Below are 20972 nucleotides of genomic sequence, written 5' to 3' on the forward strand. Positions count from 1 at the left end.
AAAGGCCTGAAGGTCCTAGTGTAGCACGTCTAGTTGTTCTGCTGGCTTTATTGGGAGGAAATATGAGAAATGGCTCTTGGAAAATATTTTCCTTATCAATAATTGTTCTTTGGAGTTCACCTTACTCAAGGAGGATGTATCAGAAATAATTATTGGGGTTGAGTGTATTTCTGTCAATTCGTGTGGCCTTTTTCCACAAGAGTACTTCCTTTTCATTTTTCAAGGATCATAGACAACAGCTCTTCTCTAAAAAATATATTTTTGAGTAAAAATACCAATTCCATTATAAGCTCTTGGCAATCAACATATCTTCTATTATTTCCAAAAGAAGAGAAAGGCTTTAATGGGGCCTGGTTATGATTAATAATAGATTTGGTGAAGAAAAAGCCAGCCGGACTTTAAAATAGATGAGAGCATTCTTAGTCTTGGTGAGTCTTGGTTCAGCTCATTAAGGAAGCCAGCTGCGATGCAGATCGGCATACCATTTCCGTGACAAAGAGGAATTTCCCATAAAAGCCCTCTCCTGAAGGAGGCCAGTGTGTTTTTAGGTGACACACTGGCCACATCTGGACCATAGAGATGAACTGTGCCACACAGGAGGTGGAACAAGAGTCGAGGAAAACAATAAAAATGACTTTTGGCCAGGCACAGTGGCAGATGCTTGTAATCCCAGCACTTTGGGAGGCCGAGGTGGGCTGATCACGAGGTCTGGAGATCGACACCATCGTGGCTAATACGGTGAAACCCTGTCTCCACTAAAAAATACAAAAAGAAAAATTAGCCGGGCGTGGTGGTGGGCGCCTGTAGTCCCAGCTACTCGGAGGCTGAGGCAGGAGAATGGCGTAAACCCGGGAGGCGGAGCTTGCAGTGAGCCCAGATAGCGCCACTGCACTCCAGCCTGGGCGACAGACCGAGACTCAGTCTCAAAAAAAAAAAAAAAAAAAATTACTTGTAACATTTGGAAGCCTGCTTTTAGAGGGAATACCAACCGAATGGGGCCAATAAAATGATAAAATAAGAGAAGTGACTGTAAAATAATTTCAGTACAATCTTTAATCTATGAAGAGCTAAGAGATGAAGACAGGGAGCAGACATGTCTTCTGTTATGGGAAAGGCAGTAAGGAACAGATGAAAGCTGCAGGAAGAGTGCCAGATTGCACTAGGACAAACTGCACCAGGTATCACAAGAAACATTGCCAAGGATGTTGTACAGACACCTTTTATTTCTAAGAACGCATAAACTGTCTTTTGTGAATAAGCTACATTTAATCCTGCTTCCAAGCAGAAAGATAAACTAGCTAGTCCCTGGTTTCCTGTGATTACATATCCCCTTCAATCATGGAATCACAAAGCTGACAGGGAGCTTTGGAGATCATCCACTTTAAAAATGAGGACATCTGTTTTAACAATAGTGTCAGGACATGAGGGTAGTAAGTGGCAAAGTTAAAACAGCAACCTGGGTCCGACAGCCTCCGGTCCATGGTTATTTTCCCACTTCACAGAACTACCTCCTTAGTCCATTTACACCAAATACAGACAGTTAAACTCCACCCCATTTCCAGGCCTCACACCCATGCTGGGTTTGAGGAGCATTCCTATTAGCTTCATGACTTCTCCATATGGTGAGCCTTAGAGAGGACAGATATGAGGATCCCCATCTGAGTTAAAACCCAAAGAAAATTCTGGCTAACATGGTGAAAACCCTTCTCTACTAAAAATATGAAAAATTAGCCAGGCGTGGTGGTGGGCGCCTGTAGCCCCAGCTACTTCAGCGGAGGCTGAAGCAAGAGAATGGCCTGAACCCAGGAGGTGGAGCTGGCAGTGAGCCGAGATCGCTCTGGGCAACAGAGCTAGACTCTGTCTAAAAAAAAAAGAAAGAAAAAAAAGAAATTAAGAGCCTTTGCTGAGGTCAAAGCCAGCCTTCCCCAAGCCCCCAGCTCTGTGTGACTTCCAGGGGGCATTGCTGCAACTGATTTTTGACAGACTGTCTTCCTGTTTGCCTTTGTAGGTTTCACAGCGGCAGCCTCCCTCGTGTCCCTGGCCTGGGCCTTGGCCTCCTATCAGAAGGCCCTCCGGGACTCTCGAGATGACAAGAAGCCCATCAGCTACATGGCGGTCATCATCCAGTTCTGCTGGCACTTCTTCACCATCGCCGCCAGGGTCATCACGTTTGCCCTCTTTGCCTCGGTTTTCCAGCTGTACTTTGGGATCTTCATCGTCCTTCACTGGTGCATCATGACCTTCTGGATCGTCCACTGTGAGACAGAATTCTGTATCACCAAATGGGAAGAGATTGTGTTCGACATGGTGGTGGGGATTATCTACATCTTCAGTTGGTTCAATGTCAAGGAAGGCAGGACACGCTGCAGGCTATTCATTTACTATTTTGTGATCCTTTTGGAAAATACAGCCTTGAGTGCCCTCTGGTACCTCTACAAGGCTCCCCAGATTGCAGACGCATTTGCCATTCCAGCGCTGTGTGTGGTGTTCAGCAGCTTTTTAACTGGCGTTGTTTTTATGCTGATGTATTATGCCTTCTTTCATCCCAATGGACCCAGATTCGGGCAGTCACCAAGTTGTGCTTGTGAGGACCCAGCCGCTGCCTTCACTTTGCCCCCAGACGTGGCCACAAGCACCCTACGGTCCATCTCAAACAACCGCAGTGTTGTCAGCGAGCGCGATCAGAAATTCGCAGAGCGGGATGGGTGTGTACCTGTCTTTCAGGTGAGACCCACTGCCCCATCCACCCCATCATCTCGCCCACCACGGATTGAAGAATCGGTCATTAAAATTGACTTGTTCAGGAATAGGTACCCAGCATGGGAGAGGCATGTTTTGGACCGAAGCCTCCGAAAGGCTATTTTAGCTTTTGAATGTTCCCCATCTCCTCCAAGGCTGCAGTACAAAGATGATGCCCTTATTCAGGAGCGGTTGGAGTACGAAACCACTTTATAAAGCAAAAGGAGTTGCAGGACCCACAACATCCAGATGAAGGGGTGACAGCAGGGCTGTGGCCATAATGACACTTCATCCTAGGGCAGGGCAGTGAGCTGTGAAGTTCCTAGAGTGACCGTCATCACCATTATCATTTGATCCTGTTGGCTGGGGGCAGCTGGTCTCCTTCCAAAACAGCTGCACCCAAGAGTCTCTGACTCCACCTGAAAGAATGACGCTGGCTTAGTAGGACTCTCCATTGCTACCAAACTCCTCCTGCACGGTCTTGGGTGCACCCACCAGAGGGTACTATTATTATGGAAAATTTTGCCTCCAATCATTAGGGCGTCTTGATGGTGTTAACTGATCTTTCCATAAAAATAGATTCAGTCATACACACATACACACACTAACACCAGTCCTCTGTCAAAAAAGCTTAGGTGACTTTTTTTGATGCAAAGCTCTGATTCCCGCAGGAATATAAAAACAAAGAAAGAGAGAAATATCCCTCGAGAAAAAAAAAATAGTATTGCTTAGAAAAGAATTCATAAACCATTTTCTCATTTGGAAATCCATACCACGTGTGAAAATCCTATCCAATGGACAGCAAACCCAAATGTTGTTTACACATGTGTTAGCATTGATGGAATGGTTCATTTTCTACACATTTCAGGATTTGTTTTATATTTTAAATTTTCTGTTGTGAACATCCTTTTTGACAGAAATCCTATGCAGCCCATGTATGGCTTTCGACAAGACCAAGGAGCTCAATAACTTTATGATGTAAATTAAATAGTAATCATGATTCAGTATTCAATTGCAAAAATGTAATAGGTACACAAAGAGGAAGTGGGGAAAAAGGCAAAATGAGAGTCTGATTCCCAGTCATGTGCAGCGCCTATTGGGACATAACGGCAGTGCTGCACGAACCAGAGGAATGGGCTGCAACCGGATCTGTTTCCAGACGCAGAATGAGTGGCTCTGTGTGACAATAGGCAGACGCCGACTCTGGAAGAGGCCGTGCCACTCCTTTCTAGTGCCAAACACCATCCAACCACAGGACTGACGTGGAAGCCCCGAACAACTGAGAATGATTGGCATGAGCCCCCTAAAAGCAGGCAAGAGAACGAGCAGTCAAGTTCTCCACTGTGTACAGACTTTTGCTCCCCGCAATCCAAGGTCAAAGTGATATGTCTTTTAGAGGCTTTGGGACACTTTTTAGTAAGTATGAGCAGACAGATGCAATGAATATGCTATGAAAAAACCCTTCTGAACTGATAGAGGGCTTATCACTATATCCAGCTAAGATTTGTATTTGAATCATCTGTAAAGTCGCACTCTTACAACAAGCTTCTGGGTTTTAAATACCTCCGTACAGCAAGTAAACGTTCCCCGCTTTCTGTTCTCAGTGTCCTTGGTCATGGTGCTTTTCGTTGCATTAAAAGTGCCGGTCAAACTTTGATAGTATTTTTTTATAGTTGGTGCAGAGTGGAATAACTCATGGATTATTTCAATATTTTTGTAATAAAAAATATAGGGTATACACATAGGCATCATCACTTTTTTTATAGACCTGGAATCGTTTAAAACACTTTAAGCGTCATAATTACTTGGGATGTCAGAAACTGGTCCACAAATTCCATCAGCCTGCCTCAGCAGATTGAAAACATTTGTCTCTTGCAAGATCACCCTACTTTGCAAGTTGGTGCCCCCAGGAACCTGGCCAGGGGTGCTATCAGAATATCAGGTGAAGAGAGAATCAGCTTAAATAGAAAGGGCTTGTCAAGACTGGCCAATGTTTCCCAGGAAATCAAAGATGTAAATGATTACTTTCATCCATCCATTATAACAAACCTGACCACAGTGGAAGATGTCTTAAACTTCCTTCCCTGGTTTTATATTAACCCAACTGATAGATTAAGTATTAGTCAAACCACCAAAAAAGAAAAAGAAAAAAAGTTTAACTTAATTATTTGGTTATTTGGACTAATTCACATAAGGGAGTCCAGTTCTCTAGCCACCACCTGTAATGGGTGTGTCATCCAGAGACTGTGTCCCCACAATGACATCACAGGAAGTAACAGAGGGCTCAACCTAGGACTTCTTTTGGTACAAAGCCCCAAATCAATTTTTTTAAAAAAATAGACAATTTTTATAAGTAGACATACTTCCTAGTACTCCATGATTTGATCCTCCAAGCAAGATTTCCACTAAAAAATACTAATCTTTTGTTGGGATGTGGGAAGATTACCTAGTCACCAGTAAAGGCCCAGGAAAAGGCTCTTGTTGTCAGCACATGGTGAAAACATTCCACCCCCCATTGTAGAAGGAAAAAAATGATGATTTTGGCAAATTCTTCACTTTTGTGCAGAACCTTGAGTTATTAGCTTCGTTGTTTCCAAGACAACTTTTAACTGATGATCTTTGGAAATTGAGTTTCTCAGTTGAACTATACCTTTGATTCTATGAGTAAATCACAGATTACAATCTAATAGAGTCAATCGATCAACACAAACCCAACAGGCCCCATCATGCTTCAATCATGTAAGTTCTAAGTTATTTCTCAACTTGATCTCTCATTCAACATGTTAAGAGTCAGAATGAATACTATGTCAATTAAAAATGATGTACTGTGCTTTGACTTGGAGGTGAGATTGGCAGTCAGGAGAATGTAAGAAGGTTGAATTTTTCAGTGATTTCCCAAATACTGTAAATACTCTGTTATCCAACATACTTGGAGATTATGATATTTTAATTCGGCATGAATTCTTGTTAAGGAAAGAACATATCAACGATGTGATGAATTACAACCTTTCAAAAGATTACGAGAGCAAAACAACTTACTCTAGAGGTAAATCATGATTTAGCCTTGCTTCCATGATTCAGGAAGCAATACACTGCCACCAGACTGTTGTGGTGATAATAACTTTTACTCGTTTTGTAGAGGCACAGATAACAGAGAGTTTAAAGTATTCAGATTTAAAGAGACATCGTCAATGTACAAAGAAACAAAGTTTAATTTTTGTATTTATATTTTAATTCTAACATTTCCTTTTCAGTCTGCCATTAAACCCTACACAGACAGTAACCGGAGAATCCCAAAGGAAAAAAATTGGAAATGGTGCATTCCTTATGTGCAGGCTCCTTTCCATGTCTGAGTCCACTTTGATTCCATTTAAGAGGGAGATCTGCTCTTACTCACTTTTTGCATAGGATCAGGAAATTTTCGAAAGGAACAACATTGTAATTTGTTTTACTTTTAAACTTGCATTTCTAAATATGAAAACATGTTTAATGAATATATATAATGTGTTTGTGTGTATCTTAACCATAGTGACACTTTGTTTGTGTGAAAGAAAAGGAAATAATTTTTCCATGTAAGTCAAAATCTCGCAAAATGACTATGTCCTTTAAATCCTCTTTGCTTATTTACTTAACTATGTACTGTCTCGTTCAGTAACATTCTTTGCAGACACTTAGTTACTACTCATTTATGATAAATGCTGTTAACCCAACAAATATAATAAATTCTCTTACTGACATGGCAAGAATATATAATTCAAGTATTAGCAAAAGATAATCTGAAGATAAAAGTAAAATGAAGTGTTTATGGTTAATTTCAAAATGCCCAATTTATTTTGCTCTATGAGTAAAGGAAGTGATTGCACAGACCAATTAAAAGTGAATGAGAGTAATTGAAAACTCAATGGCTGTTTTTTAAAAATGATATGCTCTTTTTAAGTGTGTGTGTGTACATACATATACGTGTATATATGTACACGTATATGTATGTACACACACACTTTCCAACTAAAGTAACAGAGATGAAAAGGATAAAGTATATACTGCTTTTGAATGCATATAAAGTGGTATGTTATGCATATAAAGTGTACATAAGCTTTTTAGAAAAGAAGCATTTTCCTACTGCTTTTTCAAAACCAACCCAAGCTTACAGTCCATCTATAAGACCAACACACTTATGAACTTCAGTTGGAAATACCTAGATATAATTCAGCACTTCTTAGCTCGAATGAGTTTTATCACTTCTTAAGGATCTCATCTTTTAAACAGCTGAATAAAATAGTTCTGTGTGACTTCAAAGTTTCTTTCTCTGAACAGATTGAATTGAGCAAAGAAAACCTCTTCTGTCCTTACCAGGATTGTGTAAGGTTACACATTTGCTTTTAAATATACCAAATGCCATTGAATGGAAACAAGTTCTGACACAATGTTTAGACAAGAATCCAGAGATTTTTTCTAATGAACCATTTTCTAGACTAAATATATGCTCCCTTGCATTTTCCACATATCTTTGCCATTAGCTATTGCAGTTTCTATATAAAGCTTGGATGAGATGCCTGCATTTTTATGTGCTAAGGAGAATTCCTTAAAGCCTTTTTAAAAATAGCTCATACTGTCACTCAGATTATAGCTCAGAAGATGGTTGAAGCGCATGGTGAAAACACAGCAGGACTGGGGTGGTCATTCCTATAATTTCAGTGACAGAGGCAGATCAACGTTCCTTTGTCTTGGCAATCCAATGTCATTTTTGAAAACAATCAAAATGATCGCTTGTGTCAGCTTCTGACTCGTAACATTCCTTCTCCCACCTGATGCTCCAGTGTTTCAAAATGGCCAAGGATGGGTGATTCCACTCTATCCCCCATTTCTGAGACTCTTGTCTGGACCTGTATCAGGCCATGAAATGCCCTGAGCATTCGAGTGGCATCTCTCCTCTTCACATAGGCACCTGGGTGGCAGCATCAGGCCACTCCAGAGTTCTCTGTGTTGACATATGTCTTGTCTAGTTGCTGTCCTAAAAATGGGCACCTGGCAAGACTATCAATCAACAGCCTCGACAGTATCATTACTCATTCTAAAGTAAAACTGCAGAATGTGGGTGGAATTGTATAAAAACATAATGAGCCATTTAATTTTGCTAATTGAAGCAATTAGGCTAGCACACAAGCAGCCGGCTTTCACGGCAGAAAGCCACATGGAAGAAGTGCCAAACAGCCATTTGCATTTATTTATATATATATATATACACACACACACACACACACACACGCACACACACACACACACACACACACATATATATATATATATACACATTTATAGCAGGCAGTGACCTAGCCCCCAAATGTAAAGCTTTAGTCAAACTTGAGGCCTATATTCTGCAAAACAAGAGATGACAATGTCCTTGAAATATTTTCATAATATACTGACGGCCTAAGTCAGAAACAAGCTGCCTAAATCAAGTCTTGCTTTCGGTTATTTCATTTCCCCATAGACTTTCTTACGGTTCTATCTCCCATATTGAGAGTAGCTCATCACGATGGATGGTTTATTGGGCATGTAGTGCTGGACTAAGAACTGTATCTATGTGGTTTCATTTAGTCTTCACTGTCATCTGTGAGTTAAGCACCATTTACAGATGACAAAACTTTGGCTTAGAGATGTCAAGCATCTCTAAGCTAGGAAACAGTGGGGCTGAGGGTTGAGCACAGCTTTCAACAACTGCGACTTCTGGGAGCCCAGTGACTCTTCCCACAAAATCTAGTCCTGATTTGGCAAGTCTTCAGAAGAAGGAGAATCATGGTCTGATGATCAAAATTTCCCAAGAAAATTTTATTTAAAAATCAAAGATGTCCTTCAAAATGAACAGTTAAAAATGTAACAGTCAATGATGTGAAATGGAAGTCTCTATCACCTGTAACTAAATTTTACCTTAACTCTCTAACTCATAGTAGGCAGATAAATGCTATTCTCCCATTCCAGGCAACTGTCCTCCTCCTATGGCTCTACTATGTATTCAATTAAGTGATAAACATAAATTAACGTGATGCCACGTCCCTCGTATTTTATATGTGTATGCTGTTTTCATCCAATTAAGCAGACTGAAAAAAAACTAAACCCCATTGCTTACTTTGGCATTTTAACAAGATAGAGAGAGAAGAAAAGAAAGAGGGAGGGAGAGACGGAGGGAAGGAAGAAGGAAGGAAGGAAGGAAGGAAGGAAGGAAGGAAGGAAGGAAGGAAGGAAGGGAGATCTAACAAGTCTTTGAAATGATGTTTTTAAATTATAAGGTAATTCTGTTTCACTGCCATAATTTTTCCTAAATTTTATTTAATATCTTGCAGGTCACAAAATTTAATATTTAAGAGGATTATTAAACCACTAGCTTGAACAATCGTATAAGTCTAGGAACCTTATCTTAGTGTTAGATGCAAATAATACTGCAAGTGTGGACCAAATATTTGTTGAATGGAATTATAAAATAATTGATGTGTTCTTTCCCTTCTCACTTTAGATGTAGCATGTCTGAAGGTCTGCAAGATGACTGAGTTGTAACCCATTCAATGATACTGTTGCCTAGTAAGCTGTGTGTGTGCTGTTTGAACTGATACTAAAAAGGTAGCCGATAATAAACCAAAAATTTTCTCAACCCTGGTGTTTATTTTTAAAAAATCTTCAACGATCAATATGAATGTAGTATATTAAAATACAAGTAACTATCTTTCTGCTTTGATTTAAGAGATCTTTATGAATTTACATAAAATTAGAAGTCACTGATTTTTATGGGGAAATAGCATGTAAAAGAAATCTAAGTGTTGCTTTATCACTTTATTTTATAGATGAGACAACTGAGATCCAAAAAGAACAGGTAATTTTTGTCATCAGGATTACACATTACACTTTTATTTTTTCCCTGAGTCATTTATTCAACAAGTATGACCTCTGCAACTCTTATGGCTAGGCAATGCACAGTCAAGCACAAAAGGAAAGTTGTATCAGAATAGCTCACAGTCTAGCTATTAGCAGCACAATCATAGTTTTCTGACATCAACTCTTACTCTTTTCTACCCTACCACACTACTTCTTCTCAATATCTATATTTAATTTCATATTGAAGCAAGAAAGAAACACAGATTTTCTAAGACTATACAGTCATGTGTCACTTAAGGATGGGGATACATTCTGAGATATGCATCGTCAGGCAATTTCATCATTGTGTGATGGAGTGCGCTTACACAAGCTTAGACAGTAGAGCCTACTACGCTCCTAGGCTATATGGTAGAGCCTATTGTCCCCAGGCTACAAACCTGTACTGCATGCTACCATACGGAATAGTGTAGGCATCTGTAACACCATGGTAAGTACTTGTGTATTTAAACATAGAAAAGTTACAGTAAAAAATGTAGTATTATTGTCTTATGGGATCGCTGTCATATGTGCAGTCTGTTGTTGACCAAAATGTCATTGTGTAGCATGTAAGCCTCACAATAAACAGTTACTATATAAAATAATGATGACGAACATAAAGTAACAATACGAATCCAAAAAAAATCAACACTAGATGACTGCTTATAAAAAGTAATTTTATAATTTGTATATATGACTCTCCACAACACTAGATATTTTTAAATTAATATCACGACACAACAAAAACCATTGAAATACTCTCTTGGCGCATAGTATTTGATTGAAAACAATCATTTTTGGATAAACTTTGGAGCGATTCTTGAGAATTTATTTCAAGAAAAGGCATGAAATTAGGGAGTCTCCAAAGTGAAGAGTTTTCCAATAGGTGACTTCTCTGATTTTTCAAGAAAGCATTCTTCACTTACTGTGTTTCTCCAGCATACTGGTTATTTAGGAATAACAAATTTCCAGACATAAACATCAGCTGTTGTTCTAAAGCCTTTCCTCGGATGCCCAGAAGAGCAGCACTGTGCTGCATGACAATTTCAAGAGTCAGGAGTCAAGATAGTCAGCCCCAGCTCCTTGGGGAAACCCACACTGGCTTTGGACCCGATTGCATTCTCTCCTGCAATGTGGCCCTGAGTGACTGGCTTCCCACATATGTAAGGAGCAGATTGTTAAAGATCACTATTAACTTGTATAACTAATTTTCCTTATGTGAAATAATTCTGCTCAGGGAATATATAAACCCATTGACCCTCCATAGAGTAGAAGAAAAGAGAGAAGAAAGCATATTAACTTTTATGAGTACAGAATAATTCAAATTCCTTGGCGAGTCACATTATGCATTAATAAAAGAGTTGACCTAATAAATGTTACAAGGTACCGTGATCTCTAGGTTCATGCCACCATTACCACATTCCTTACTACCATTATTGCTACTTTAGTCATTGGACCAGACAAAAAGAAGCATGTAGTTACAGATATAATATTTGCTAAGCAAAGATCTTGTTTAACAAAACAAATCAACAACAAAACTAATTAATCAAAATATTAAGCCAATATTACCAGCACAGTACTCACACAAAATTTTCTCTTGTGCTAATAATTGAAGCATGTCATCTACCCTGTTATTAGAATTTCAGAAAATATAAAGTTTTGTGTTTTTATTATATTTCCATCTACCACATTGTTGACCTTCTCCTCCTCTCCATTGCTTAATTTGTATTAAAATGGATTTAATCAAATTATTACTTCATTTAAGTACTACAAATGTCATCAGACGGAGATGTGGTTAAGCTAATTTAATTTACCTGTTCTAGTGGCATTCTGGTATGGAGCTGTATCAAATCAACACTTCTAATTATTTCAGATTAATTCATCAAGAAGTTCCAAAACACTACTAAATGTGTTGAAAATATAGTTTGGGTTTCTATGATTGTAATCAAAATTACTATTTTGATCACACACCAGTAGAACCCATTGCAAGCCACTGTGAGTCTGGAAAATGAGCACTTTGTGTGTTGAGCACTGTTGCATTCACTTAGTAATTAACCTTTGACCTGAGGTTTTCTGCTGAGCCCCTTGTGATGTTTTTTATTCTATTCAAATTGGGAGCAATAACACACCTTAACATAACCAAAGGAGACCTGTCAGCTAGTGGAATAATTGTCATTTTATATCATTCTTTCAAAAAATTAAAATATTCAACTTCCTTTATTAACCTTTCTAATGCATCGTACATAAAAAAGGAAATGGATTTCTGAAGTATATTTTGAAAGCCTGGGGTGAAACATTTTCCACGGTCTGAATCGGAGGCTTGGGGCTCTGTGGAAAGATGTAAATCCCTCCTGCTGTAAGAGGGAGAAAGGCAGCAGTGAGCTGTCACTCACAAATACGGTCTCCACTGTCGCAAAGCTGCCTATTGCTGATGCTATCGATTCCCTTCTTTTTCTACAGAAACATCTTGGAGCTTGTCAAGCTTTACTGGAGGTGATTTGCAGTTAATTAATTCAACAGACACTTTAATCTTGCAAATTCTTGACTTGTAATATTGTAACGAAGCTCCTGCAAGGGAGCATTAATCAGTTAGCGAAAAAGGAGCACTTCCGTTCAGCAGTAGTACCATGACGTGCCCAGGCCTGAAGAGAAAGACCTCTGTGAAGTGGAGCGCTAGTGAATTCCTGCTACCTGCTTCTCATTGCTCACGCTATGAATATTCATCTGCTTCATTTGTTTTTTCCAGTAAGCGCTGTTTTTAAAAAAAAGAAAAATATTCCCGGGGTCTTATATAGCTCGGAGAATGGGGTACTGGGTCGTGGAGACTTGCTTTAAATTGATTCAAATCCACATGATTGGAAATGAAAATAATTTCACTGTCATCTGTTGAATAACTGATCTGAGTACGGTTGCTGCTTTTATCTCATTTCTCGAGACTACCATTGTCAGCATTGTAATAACCAATTTATAAAAATCGAGTTTTTATTCAGCTTCAGAGGTAAAATCTGCATGGGTGTAGCTACTGAATAATTTGATTCCTGCCTTCCTAGGTGATGACATTAGCAGTTTCAAACCGAGATCCATTTCTATGTGGAACTGGCTACCCTGTTGCTTCTCAGGCCCTGCAAAACCTTGGTTAGAGCTCAAAGATCACAAATCCGAGATTCTATTTTTTTTTTTTTTTTTTTTTTTTTTTAGACAGAGTCTGGCTCTGTCACAGGGGCTGGAGTACAGTGGCGCAATCTCGGTTCATTGCAAGTTCCGCCTCCCGGGTTCACGCCATTCTCCTGTCTCGGCCTCCCGAATAGTTGGGACGACAGCTGTCGGCCACCACGCCCGGCTAATTTTTTTTTGTATTTTTTAGTAGAGATGGGGTTTCACCGTGTTAGCCAGGATGGTCTCGATCTCCTGACCTCGTGATCTGCCCACCTCGGCCTCCCAAAGTGCTGGGATTACAGGCATGAGCCACCGCGCCCGGCCCCAATATTCTTAATGACTACATTTTCACATAGAGGTAAATAGGCCGTCTCTTAATTTAAGACATGGTTCTTTCTCCCTTCTGTTTTGTTTGTTTGTTTGTTTGTTTGTTTTTCAAAGAAAGATTTGAGCTACAAGATAAGAATGAAGTTACCAGAAGTTATCAGGTCATAGTTTCAGAGTATGCAAGAGAGTCGGGCCTTCATATCTTCTTATAAAGTTTTCCATCTAATCTTTTGGTATAACAATTTTAGGAGTTCACTCTAGATGAAAGAGTGGAAGTCACCAGATTTGTCAATAAGCAGTCTAGAGGGAAAATGAGAAGAAGAAGAAGAAGCAGGGATTCTTTTTCTTGTGTTTCGAAGATGTTTCTCCTCCCTAAGCTATCACCTTGGTGGTTATCACCAAGATGTGTAATAGCAAGCACTACTGAATGATCTTCCCAGTTATCAGCACCAGTATCACCGCGAGTCAGTTTTCAGAACTAGCTCTTGGCACAAGAACTGAATTAAAATGGGGACAAAAAGTGGTCTACCACCATGTGACTTATTTTCAGTTGCCAGGCAATGAAAACTAACAAGTTAAAGAAAATGTTCATTTTCTGAACCCCAGAGCCCACATAGGTACAAAGATGCTCTGTAATGTACAATGAGGTAGCCAATCATGGGGATATAGGAGCAATAAACAGTCCTCTTGAGCAAGGTTCATGGGTAAGAGTTACTCTAGCAGGATTGGGTGTTGGGCCAGAGGTTATCTATTAATGTAGAGGCCCAAGTATGGTGATGAAGAGAAAACCTGTCAGTGGCTCATCCATAGTATTTGCCTTTTCACAGAGCAGAGGAGTTCAAAATAGTCACTGCCAGTCCGTAACTATAACAATAGACATGTCCCCTTTAGAAAGGCCAGGGCCTGATAACAGTGGGAAAACAGAGATTTCAGTGGTGTCATGACTAAGACTGACTCTGTCATTAGGGGAGCCCACCCCCTGTGATTGTTCTCCTTGACCACTGGTCCCTATGGGCTCTGCAGGAGAGCTTCTGATGGGTTCTAAGATAAGGTATTCCAAGGTATTGTAAGTCACCCTTGCTTGTAGAACATGAATGATTTAACCATTCCTCCTTTCAACAGCAATGAGATTCAGGGTTACCATGGCCTTACTCATCTTCCCATTGTAAATATATCACGATGTCACAAGAGCCTCTGTGTCTACACACACTAAACTGAGTTTACAAGCATTAGAATCTTTCACTCATATTGTGAATCTCAATTCTGCCAGTCACCTAGTCTGTGTATCTATTCCCAAACTAGAAAAAATAATTCTTGTGAGAATAATTTTCAGAATAATGGAAGTGGAAAGAAACGGACAGTTAAGCGATTTTTCAACATAGACAAAACCACTGGACCATTGATAGCCCTCAAGCTCTGATTTTTCCTCCTGACTAAGTTTCTTTTCTTTTGGGGGCTTTCAACATCCGAATTTTCCAGATGATTGCTGAACCATCGTCACTAAACCAAAGTAGACAAAGAGTTATTAAAAAATAGAGACTGTCCACATGACTGCAAATATCCTGAGGAAAAGTGGCAAAATAGGTCACTCAAGTGGTAAATTTGGTCTTCATGATATCAAACATATGGATATTTGGAAAAGTTGAGATGTTTGAATCATACAGTTTTCTGTCTGGGTGTCTGGTGTTGTCTGGATAGACAGACTGCTCAGGTGTTATAAGTAATGGAATTGAACTTTCTTGCGCCGTAAGCAATTGCTGGTCATATTTTGCTGCTAAAAGTCTCTTTGTTGTGCAAAGAGAAATAATGCAGAGCAAATGTTTATAATTTTTATTTACTTTCGGCAAACACATGAATGAAAGAGGTCAGGTAGGCTGTCCTGGGCATTCTGGGCCTGGCTGCAGCACACCCTCTTTCACTCGGCCCCTGCCAGGCAAGAAACTTTCTATTCAGTCTTTGCCATCTTTTATAAATTGTATCATTGCTCTTCTGCTGTTCATATCACCTTAGTTATTCACAAAATCTACTTGACAAAATGGCTCAAGGGAAATACAAGTTTGTTAAGTTTTTATTCTTCAAATAGAAGTTTTAATTTTAAGCATTCCTTATGATATTTTTTAAGCCTAAAAACAGTTCAAACTGCTTGACAAAATCATTTCATGGTTAATTTTATGGTGTTGATAGAAGTAAAAGCTATTTTTCCCAAACCAAACAAACAAAATACCATACGTAGTTTTTTGGGTTTGGTTTGTTGATGTCATGCCAATTTCCAAGCACCAACTGGTTACCACAAATATGGGAATATTTAGTGGTTTTTTTGTACTCATCGTTAAAATTCCTGGGAAAAAAGAAAAAGGAAAATTCACCTCCCAGAAGGAAAGTTTGAGATGTTCATCCTGACACTTGCATTCCTGATTATTTGTGGATATTTCTTCATTGTAACAGTAGGAAGCTGATCTTGTTTCTCCTGATTTGACACTGGGTTGGTGAGCATTGTCTCAAATTTTGTGCTTGCCTCATTTATGGTTCTGAATCTTAGCAGAAAAGCAGACAAGCTATTCAGACCAGTTTTCTTTAAGAGCTCTTAGGTTGCAGAACATGATACAAATGATTGACTGTGAGCAGGCACACAGAGGACCGAAAGGTATTCAGCTATGCAAAGATATTGAGGGGATTTCCAGAGAAAAAGTTTTTGAAGATTTGTAGGCAGGGTTTTGATTGTGTCACATTCCATACTCAGTTCCAAGTTGGAATGACTTTATGGGGAAGGCAATAAAGTTCCTTGTTGGGTCCTTCCTTCCCTTACATGCAGAATGTTTTTAGGAAATCAAATGGATCCTCCACTTTGTGTAGCAAAGACCCCCTAACGCTCCACAACGTCATCACTGTGAGTCCCATCGCAGATGTGTGTACCAGCCCAATTCAGTTTCGCTTTTCTTTTTCCCTGAGATTTTTACATCACCAAATCCCATTTCAAATCTTTTTACCTTCAGGTTACCAACAGGATGTTTAGCTGAATCAGCAACAAAGAGGTGACAATCTATTGTCCTCCACAAAAGCTTGAGTCATTTTATTCAGTGATCTTTGGTAGTATGAAAATCAATGGAATTTATGGTGTCGTAGAAAACCAAAAATCCCTGTGTTGAATATAGTGACTGTCTTTAATATACTTACATATGTCATTCTACAAAACAATACCCTTTTACACTATGGGATGGATTCCTTTCTGGATGCAGGGATGGGAGGGGCTATGGGTCAGTGACTGGGAAACAGGAACTGGGAATCTCTGCACAACTGAGCCCTAATCCCTGGTCCATCTCTCCAGCCTCGGAAACTCACCCTCAGCCTCATTTTTCCCATATGCAAAAGAGAGATATTTATTTACCTACCTCATAGGGGTGTTGTGGAGATTAGCTAGATTTGTTAAAGTGCTTATAGGTTAGAAAGTGCTGTCATTCCTGAGAACTGGCATTAACAGAGGAGAGCTGTGCACAGCATGGAGGAAGTGGAGTCCGAGGAACACAACAGCAATAACTCACCAAGCAGAGAATACAATGGTTCTTCACCATTATATAAAACTAACGCTTTTCCTTCAAAGGTCTATGTATAATTTTCTTCAATGATTAGCTTTTTAATGAGACAACTCCTTTCGTCCAGACATTGAGACGCTTTATATAAGTTGGCAATTTTCCTGTTAACCAAACTGAATTTTACTAAATGTTTATTAAAATGCACCCAGAAAAATTGTCTCCTCCTGATGCCTGAGGGGTTTGCATGCCTGATCCTAAGCTGCATTTTTTCAGAATGCGTGCATGATGCCCCAGTTCCCTACTCATGATCACCAGGTGGCGTTCTGAAATCCACTAGCAGGGAAAGATTTTTAACAGATATTAGTGAGATTAGGGTTGGTGTCATTTCCATTGAGTATCCTCTTCACCCCCAAGATGACACATCTTTACAACACAATAAAAGAACGTAAAGCCTTATTTCTGCCTGGAACTCCTGCACTGATTCATTTTCATATTATAACTATATTTCAAATATTTTGGAAGTTTTTACACAAGGCTTCAGCTATATATTGATATACATATGCTTACATGTGCTTAGGTGGTAATTCTACTGAAGGAAAAAGGAGACAGTGAGAAAACAACATCAGAGAACATCCTGTACAACTTACCCCAAAGTGACACGTTTTCTTGTACTTAAAAATTTAATCCTGTTAAGAACTAATGTGCAATAACATGATTTTGGTTTATAAATATTTGTAATTTTTGAGACATAGAGGCAATATTGTGATATAGGAATACATCCACGAAACTAGACTAGCAAAGCAGATAATGTTTTCATGATATGGCTTCATGAGGCAAAGTTGTTGTACATCAATATTATCATTGTGCCCTTATTTAACGATTATATTCCATTGTGAAAAAAATTTGCACACTCTTAGAAATATAAAATGGGTCTCAGAAAGTTTACTTGAGAAGTGAGTTTGAAATCATCTTGTGCTTGGAGCTGACATAAGATACACACTCAATATAATCTCTTCTGGATTCTAAAATCTAATTAGCAGTGATATTTCAAAGCCTTAACATTTCAAGATGGTTAATTAAACGTATCTAATGCATGGTATTAAACTTTCTGAAGCATGAATTTAACCTAGGCAATTATCTGATTCATTTTTCTTTTTTAAGTTTATGCTGCCATACCAGACTGAAGTATTGTTTTCGTAGACTAATACTATGAGAATAGTGAGTTAAAAAATAATTCGGACTATCCTTTTTCCCCCGCCCAGTTCCTAGTATCAATACACTCCCAACCAGAAATGCAGCAGAATATCCTTTTTGCTATAAAGAGATATACCGTGTCTTTATTTGTTTTTGCACAAGAAAACTGGTGTTGCCTATTTGGACTAGATGTAGGGGCCTGGCAGCTTTGCAGGTGGGGTGACCGGGATGGGAGGAAGATAGTGGGGCAAGTATGTCATGGGGAGATTTTACCACAAAGATACAAACCAGAATTGAAGTGTGTTAGAGCTGGATAACCCTTTGAAATGACAGAGTCTAGATCCTTCACTGAACAGATGAAAAGACAAGTAGAGACAACATGTACTTGAGATATAAGCTATACATCTCAGCACTGGAAGAAAGGAGACTTCAGCCTCTTTTCAAGGCTTTCCAGACCACATGGAATTCTCCAGAGCCCTCCTTGAAAGTAAGAAACTCTTTTAGAAAAACTAAAATTTTCAGCAAAGATTCATGTGATTATGCTGCTGAGGACCAGTCATTCTGTAAACATCACATATGTGATGCTTTGTAAATGTATTAATTGTGGTCAACTTTCATGGCTATTTCCCATTAACATTGTATTCCATGAACAAGTGATAGAAAACATATGGCAATTCTCTTTTGATCAAAAGGAGTGTCTCCCAATTAATTTATGTCTGTTGGTATTGCTGACCTCTTACTATCATCACAAAATTCCTTTTATATCTAGATGGTATCAGATAAGAAAAGAATGAATCATTTGGTCAATTGCTTATTGAAGATTCCCATCTGAAACCTTTCTTTGGTAAAGAGGGCAGAAAGAGACCATAGCTATTCTTGGATGAGAACCTTGCCTCTACTAAATAGTTTCTGCTTTTCCTCTCTGTAGCCAGACAGCTCAATAGCCTAGGGAGAGAGTCGATGAAGGATATGCAAATTACATTTTTCCCAGTCTCACAACGAAGACAGCAACCACTGAGCCAGAGGTTTCTTCCCTCTTTGAAACCAAACAGTACACTGAATTTAGGGCTATGACAAAAATGTTGTTAAAGCAAGAGCAAAATCATCCTTCTTGTGGATTCTTTTCTCAGTATTTACTTAATTCTTTTTGCAGTTTGGATTGGAGTTTCTAGTAATGATAATTAATGCCATTTTACGTGATAGCTGCAATGCAGAAATGGTGTGAGCATGAGTTACAAATGAGATGACTAGGGATACAAAGTTCGTCTGTACTGACATCCTACCGAGCAGACTGGAAACAAATACTACTACCACTAATATTCTGATTTAATTAATAACATCTAGTAGAAAAAAAGAAGCATCTTGCTTAGCATGAAACCATTGCACAATATAAACCTGCTCCCAAATGGCAAGGATTTTTGCTACCAATATTTGTTCTTCATTCTCCGGTTATTTTAAGTAAATAAGTTTCACATCTAACTACCTCAGCTACAGTTGTTTTATTTAGAAACATGAAACCATGCACTTTGTAATCAATAAGTCTTTCATTTAAAATTTCAAAAGGATACTTGGTGCAAAGCAATTTTCAAAAATTTGTACATGATATACACCGCCCAACCTCAGGAGGTTATACTTAATTTTGTTTGTTTGTTTCTAAGGTTGGTTTTGGGTAAAATCCTCATTTCCACTCAACATCAAGATAAGCTGCTCTATATTTGCTTAATTTGCCTTAAACATTTTGTGCTCCTTTCCCTGTTCGATTTTTTTGTTTTGTTTTAAATCTATCTCTGAAAAAAATGGAACAGGTGGCAGGTGAACAGCAAATGGAAGAGAATGGACCAGTAATTTCTCAGTCCCCTGTTGTCAACTATCTGCATGACATTCTGATTGTGCAAAAATGCCATTCCTGTGCTTCCCTCTCCATTACAGAAATAAGGTCCAAGAGACCCCATGAGTGTGCATAGGGAACAGTGTAGACATTTCCCCCAGTATGAGCACAGTGCCTGGACCTGAATGATCATCTTGGCAGTTCTTGTGCTATTACTTTGTAAACATTGTACAAATGTATTTGGAATTTTATTTGAAATGGAGACTTAAACTAGTTATTCAATTTGTTTCCTTCCTGTAAATATATATATTCAAATTCCACGTATCCAAACATCCCTTTAGCGTTCAGATTGTAAGTGTGTCTTTATTCGCAGGAGGCCATTGTCGGCAGGCAGTGACCCCCAGTGCCCTAGTTCGAAGCACAGTGCGTGGAGTATTTGATGTACTACAGTACCATAGTTATTTTGGTCTGTTAAGTAAGTTGCAATTTGTGATGAAATGAAGTGGAAAGTAGTACTTCATAATGAACAAATTTCCTTGGTTACATGGTTTTTCTTGTAAAACTTAAAGAAAAAAAAGAAAACTTGAAATTTTATATATTTGGATTTTGTAGGTTTTTTTTTTTTTAATTTTACTGCAACACAAGGTACCAAAATCATTAAATAAAGTACACTGTGGTCATTTTAACAGAAGTCTGTGTTCCTGATTCTGTCTAAGTCTAGGAAGTGGGTAGGATACCATGGGTGTTGGATGGGGAGGGAAAGGAGGAGGCCATGTACACAAGCATGTTCCCAAGGCAACACGATGTAAGTCTAAAAAGCAAAGCTGAGTTCTGTCAAATTTAAAATACATTAAAAATTAAGTTATATTTCTTTTTAGTAGATGTTTTATTCATTTATTTAATTTCTGAGAAGTCCTAAAGGGTATTCCTCTAGAGCTACTATAAAAGCAAAGAGATTTTCAGATCACAAAGAAGCTTAAAAATCCAAATAAATTGCTTAATCATTAATGAACAGAAAAAGTGTCAATGGACAAAAGTACTTGTTTTTCTTTTTTTTTTTTGAGACAGGGTCTTGCTCTGTCATGCAGTCACCACCATAACTTGCTACCGCCACAAACTCCTGGGCTCAAGTGATCTTCCCACCTCAGCCTCCTGAGCAGCTGGGACTACAGGTGCATGCCACCACATCTGGCTAACTTGTTATTTTTGTAGGCACAGGGACTTGCTATGTTGCCAGGGCTGATCTCAAACTCCTGGCCTCAAGAGATTCTCCCACTCTGGCCTTCAAATGTGCT

At 38.9% G+C, this 20972-nt stretch overlaps 1 protein-coding gene across 3 annotated transcripts in view; it reads left to right on the forward strand.

The window, feature by feature from the left end:
• XKR4 (XK related 4) overlaps positions 1 to 20363 on the forward strand; it is a 427714-nt gene extending 407351 nt beyond the window's left edge. Inside the window, exons 3-5 of one of the 3 annotated variants that reach the window (XM_065519239.2) lie at positions 2009 to 5478; positions 9251 to 9354; positions 12103 to 20363. In XM_065519239.2, the coding sequence (XP_065375311.1) occupies positions 2009 to 2955 (947 nt within the window). In that variant the 3' untranslated portion in view covers positions 2956 to 5478; positions 9251 to 9354; positions 12103 to 20363. Of the gene's footprint in view, positions 1 to 2008; positions 9355 to 12102 lie in introns of all 3 variants that reach the window. The other 2 variants (XM_065519236.2, XM_065519238.2) reach the window with 2 other exon arrangements.
• The last annotated feature ends 609 nt before the right edge of the window (positions 20364 to 20972 follow it).

The sequence above is a fragment of the Macaca fascicularis genome, chromosome 8, assembly GCF_037993035.2.
Source record: "Macaca fascicularis isolate 582-1 chromosome 8, T2T-MFA8v1.1".
NCBI lineage: Eukaryota > Metazoa > Chordata > Mammalia > Primates > Cercopithecidae > Macaca > Macaca fascicularis.